We start from the raw sequence: 5,325 nt of genomic DNA, 5'->3' as shown, positions 1-5,325 counted from the left end.
TATACGAGCTCGAAAATGTACTGCAATGAAGTAGTCCGTCAGGGGTTTTGGGGGTTTTCCACAAAGGTAGGTGTTGCTCTGATCTCTTCCACACTGTATAAACCTGAAAAAATTCACGACTGTTTAATTTAAAACCACGATTATAATTTCATCAAATATGATTAGTGTCTATGGTGTTTCCAAAGCCTCTTAACAAACAGCAAAATGGAATGAGGAAACTAACATTCCTAGTACTACAACCCTGAGTCCCTGACTCATTTCTTTACGTGCTGGAATTTATATTAGTGAAGGTGGCCAGAACGCTGTAAGTCCACCCACAAGCACACCATGTCACAGCCGGAGACTTTTTAGTTTTGTCAGAAATACAAATTATGAATTCCTGTTTTTGCCATTAGAATAAAGACAAAATAATTAATACCTCGAGAGCTTGGACAAATAGTTAGGGAGAGTAAAAAATTAAAATAGATTTTCCCATGCGTGCGCTTTACAACACGTCAGTTTTTGAAATTTCGAAAACTTTATATAGTAGGAACAACTTGTGATAAGTTTTCATACCGATTTTATTTTATCAGCTATCAACTATTTTCTGTCCATTTTATTTTCCCTTTTAAGTACGAATGCATAAACCTAACTGTGAATTTTTTAAGAGAAATTAAAGTGGGCACTTTATCAACACCAACGTTTCTAATGCTGGAAAAAGTTTATAATAAAATATTTTTAGCAAATGGAATTTTGGTGAATTAACGACGATAAGAAATTGTTTTAAATAATTCATGTTTTATAATCATGACTTCAAAAACCAAAAATTTTAGTATCGGTTACTTCAGGCAATTAATTTTCTACACTTATTTTTATTTATTTTGCGTCTTTGTCTACAAAGACACTTTTTATCAATGGATAGATGACAGATTGCGAATGAGCTTCATCTATTCGCGATATGCTTCAGCGCGCTATTGCGCAACCCGTGGGTCAGAAAAATAGCATAATTCTGTATAATTAAATTGCTAAAGCTTTATTCAGCAATTTCGCGTGACGCAAAAGGTTTCTTTGCAATTAAGAACAAAAATCTTGAAATAAGCTTTTCTGGTTGGACGTGATTTAATACGGTAATCAATTCAGAATGAAGTAAAACTCTGAGCCCGCTTTATTCAAAGCAATTGCGTGATATAAATCATTTCTGGGAAAATTTCCTAAAGTTTGCTCTAAAGAGCCAATTCATAAGAACTTTATTTAGCCAAGCGAGCAATGAGTGTGTTTTTTCTCGCGAATAACTTCCCATTAGCATTTCCTATCCGTTTTATAGCCGGTTTATTGTCGGTACAGGCGGTTAGTTGTCCGAATGGGTAATTGTCGGTAAATATCTTCAAACCAAGTCGTGTGTTCGACGGACAGTCTGATATCGGGCCGATGGATCAGATTTGTTGTCGGCCCGACAAGCTTTTGCTACTGGTTTTATTGAGTCCTTAATGCAAGCGAAATTTACTGACGTTCCAAATTGTCAATATTAGAAATAATTAGCAATCATATGGGGTTGGGTGTTTTTCTAGATGCTTATACTTTGAAAACACTACATTGAAATCATATAATTTGACAGCAGATATATAATAATCAACACGAAATTCGAAATCTAAAATAAAAAACCAAGAAAATGGAAATAAGGCGAAACTTAATAAAAAAATGTGGGAAGCGCAGTTTTCTTTAGGGGGGTAACTTGAGATAACTTATATTCGCTTAACTTAACAGTTTCAAAAAACTAGCTTGAAATATGCTTCGATTAATAGTCCATCATTTTTGCAAAGCCGTTTAAAACGTCAGACCACGATATTTTTAATCATCATCCACGCATTAAAAACATTGTAGCTTGTGGGCCAAGATATTTTTAGGTCAATAGATCCAAAATGTCAATACGTTGGGAAAACTAAAATATTACCTCTCCGAGTCAAAAGGACTACTTACAAACTTATCTACGCAGATATGGAATTATTTCTCTTGATTTGATGAGGAATAGCAGAAGTTAAAATTTGTGAATTATTAAAACAGTATTCAAAGCTTAGTTAATATACATTAAAGCAGACGACATTTTACAATTTACATCCAGTAAGGATATGTCTTGTACACATGGAAATCAGTCAATGGGGAAAAACAGGAAATGAAGAGTGTAAATATTGGAGAGATATTACCTACAAATGTTTGTAAAGGTCCAATTGTTTACGCCTCAATTGTATACCCTCTATGATCAAAGCTACATTCACAACTGGATTGCCGTGTAAACACCATCCTCTCGTTTCAACTCAACCATATTCTTAATAGCTATAAACCGACCTTTCACTGATCTGATTTGTAATATTTTGCACTTGTCTTTTTTAAATATTTTGCTGAGCTCCTCTGACTTTTTAGGGAAGCCGCCCCGTTTTAAGGTATATAACCATTGAACAGAATTCCATTGGAACGAAATTCCATTGGACCGAAATAAAAAATAAGTTGTTCTAATTGACCGAAGCTAGCCGGCTGTTCCCAATGGACCTAATTCCCATTGAGCAGACTTGCCATTCCTGTTGGACAGAAGTCTCGTTGGAGCGAATTTCCCATTGGCGCGATTTCGCATTTTATCCTATTCCCATTGAGCAGACTTCCCATTCCTGTTGGAGAGAAGTCTCGTTGGAGCGAATTTCCCTTTGGTGCGATTTCGCATTTTATAATGCTATATTAATTAAGGTCGTTGAAAAATAAACATGGGCCTTTTCCAAAATATTCTTATTTTCTAGGTTGGCCTAGGGTTAGCTTAGGTTAGCTTAGGTTAGCTTTGGTTAGGTTAGGTTAGGTTAGGTTAGGTTTGGTTAGGTTAGGCACAGACCAGAAATAAGAAGGACATTTCAATACCCGTTAAAAGGGTACCGCGAGAGACACAAACGGTACTGTGGCTCCCCCAGCGGTATTTTTTAAAATAGCGGAAATACGTCATTTTGGTAACAGACACGTGATGTTTTGAAAGTGTGGTCACGGCCAACTTAATTAGATTTTCGTCTTTAAGTTGGTCGTGGTTACGTCGCAGTATAGCCATTTTTAAAACACCGGATTCTTGAAAACAAGCTTTCGCCGTTTCACATGTCTTCTAAAATAAGTTCCCTCAATAGATAAAAGTAAGTCATTAATTATTATCAAAGATAGACATTTTGTGTTTCTAAAAATGGATTTTCTATGATGAAGGCGCAATATATTTTCTATCTATTTAGGATGCGTAGATCCAGTAGCGAAAATCAAACAAAATTTTCAAAAGGTTTAGTCAGTGATCCTGGTAAACCCTCAACCTCTTCATTTGAGTGGTAATTAACAGATATTATATTTTAATACAGTAGTTTTGGGAATCAGTTCTAGTTAAAAGTTGTGTTGTAATTGCAGTGAAAACAATCCACCAAAATCTAAACGGCCAAAGAATGAAAGAAAAAATAAACCTAAAAAGAGTAAAACAGTTCAAGCACGGATTGAGAGTCCAAAACCAATTAAAACACTATCTGAATCTAAAATCAAAAGAGCGAAACCAAAACAAAGAATAGTGGACTTAGATAACTACGATCGAATGTTTCATAACACGTTTAATTTCGCTTTGGGGTCTCTAGAAGTTGCGATGGAAAGTATGGAACTAGAAACGGAAGTACTAAACGCACTCTCTTGGGCTTCAAAATTGAAAAATGACATAAGTGAAGCAATGCTGAAAACTGAACTACAAATGCTTTTCACCAACACAAGTATGGACAAATTTGTTGCTGAAACTAACTCCATCAAGTTTTCAAGCGGATTCATGGAAAACATAATTGGATCCATGTCCCATATTAACGTAATCTAAGCATATTTAATTGAAAAATATTTGTCTAAATTAATTTCCATAACTGACCATTACTGTTATTATTGAATAGGGGCCAGATATATCGCATCATCAAAAGAAAGCAGCTATCCAATTTTTATTAGGAGAAATATTTATTAAAGGCCAAAGATACGATGGACCCTCTGAAATTGGAATTAATGAAGGAAAACCAGAAAAGGAACAAAGCCTTGATGCGTTTTTTTATGTTGTTGGAACCGTAATTAGGTCCCTACAAGCAACTTCAGATGGTTTGTTGATTTTTAAGGAACTAACGTGTGATAAAGATGACAAAGAAGACAGTGTAGAAATTAAAATTAGGCATTGGACTGAAATGCAAGATAGAGGAGGATTAATATATGCTAAACAGGAAACTTTCGACTTTTACCTGAAGATACACGCAATAATTTCAAGCATATATAACAAAACAAACAAACAAAAACTTAACCGAAAATCTGAAGTCAAAAACCTTTTGGACCAAGATCATGGCATAACAAGTCACTGGAATAAAGTTTGCAAAACGTGTGGGGTTCCCGAGGAAACTAGGAGAAAGATCTTTGTTAAAATGGTTGACAAACTAATCAATACGGATGCAAATGGACACGTGAAACACGAAAGAAATGATATGAAAGAGAAACAGAGGCTTAAAAACACTAAATCAAGAGCTAAGAAAAGTCTACGTAAAGAGTTGGCCGATATTTCTAACCTCAGTTTAGTCAAATAAATTCAAAAATGAAAACCAAAGTTCCTCAACAAACAAATTCCCATGTTACGTGATATTTTAAACGTCCATTTAGGACAATAAATAGAAAATTTTTAAAAAAAGGTTCCTCAAGAGACTAATTACTATGTGATATTTCTAATACCATCAGATTTAGTCTAATAAATTTAAAAATTAAAAACAGTGATATTCTCAAGTATGAGATATTTTATTATAGTAAATGACAAATTAAAAATTGTTAATGCGATATAAAACATTTTTGTATTAAGTTTTTAAACAGATAAAATTAAAGTTTCATTGGCAGTTTCTTCCCAAGGATTTTATTTTAATATTTCCCATTTTTATAGCAGAAAGTTTAGGGCCATTGTTACAGAACTGCTGATACGTTGGATTCTGTCCAGATCCAAGAGCTTGCCTGTGACGGCTAAATTCATTTTCAAGGGGATCTTGGTTAAAGTTAGCAGTTAGGATGAATTTAGCTCCTTTTGATAGCAGAAATGGTATAATTTCAACCATGGCTTTTGCTGTAAATAACATTTTGAAATTTAATATATCGGTTTTCGTAAAGCCTATAAACTACTTAAAGGGACTCGCCAGAGCTTTTGGAGTGAAGGGTGGTCAAACTGTCGTTAAGCATATTGTCTACCCTCCCGCCGCGACGGTAGCGCCATTCCTTATCGCCAAAGAGCTTTTCGTTTTCCCCAACATTAACAGCAGACTTCACCCCAAAAACTCCGGCGAGCCA

At 34.8% G+C, this 5,325-nt stretch overlaps 1 protein-coding gene across 1 annotated transcript; it reads left to right on the top strand.

Annotated features, from left to right (window-relative positions):
* The first annotated feature begins 3,059 nt into the window (after window positions 1–3,059).
* On the top strand, window positions 3,060–4,583 carry LOC149687468 (uncharacterized). The gene is made up of 4 exons (XM_089870452.1): window positions 3,060–3,140; window positions 3,234–3,323; window positions 3,400–3,835; window positions 3,915–4,583. Exons 2-4 carry the CDS (start codon window positions 3,235–3,237, stop codon window positions 4,581–4,583), a joined length of 1,194 nt encoding a protein of 397 aa, XP_089726578.1. The 5' UTR covers window positions 3,060–3,140; window position 3,234.
* The last annotated feature ends 742 nt before the right edge of the window (window positions 4,584–5,325 follow it).

This window comes from Phalangium opilio, unplaced genomic scaffold (assembly GCF_054372755.1).
Source record: "Phalangium opilio isolate 3A_F unplaced genomic scaffold, DU_Popi_V2 ptg000031l_1, whole genome shotgun sequence".
NCBI lineage: Eukaryota > Metazoa > Arthropoda > Arachnida > Opiliones > Phalangiidae > Phalangium > Phalangium opilio.
The sequence above is the reverse complement of the archived record's forward strand: the minus strand, read 5'-3'. Positions and strand labels throughout refer to the sequence as shown.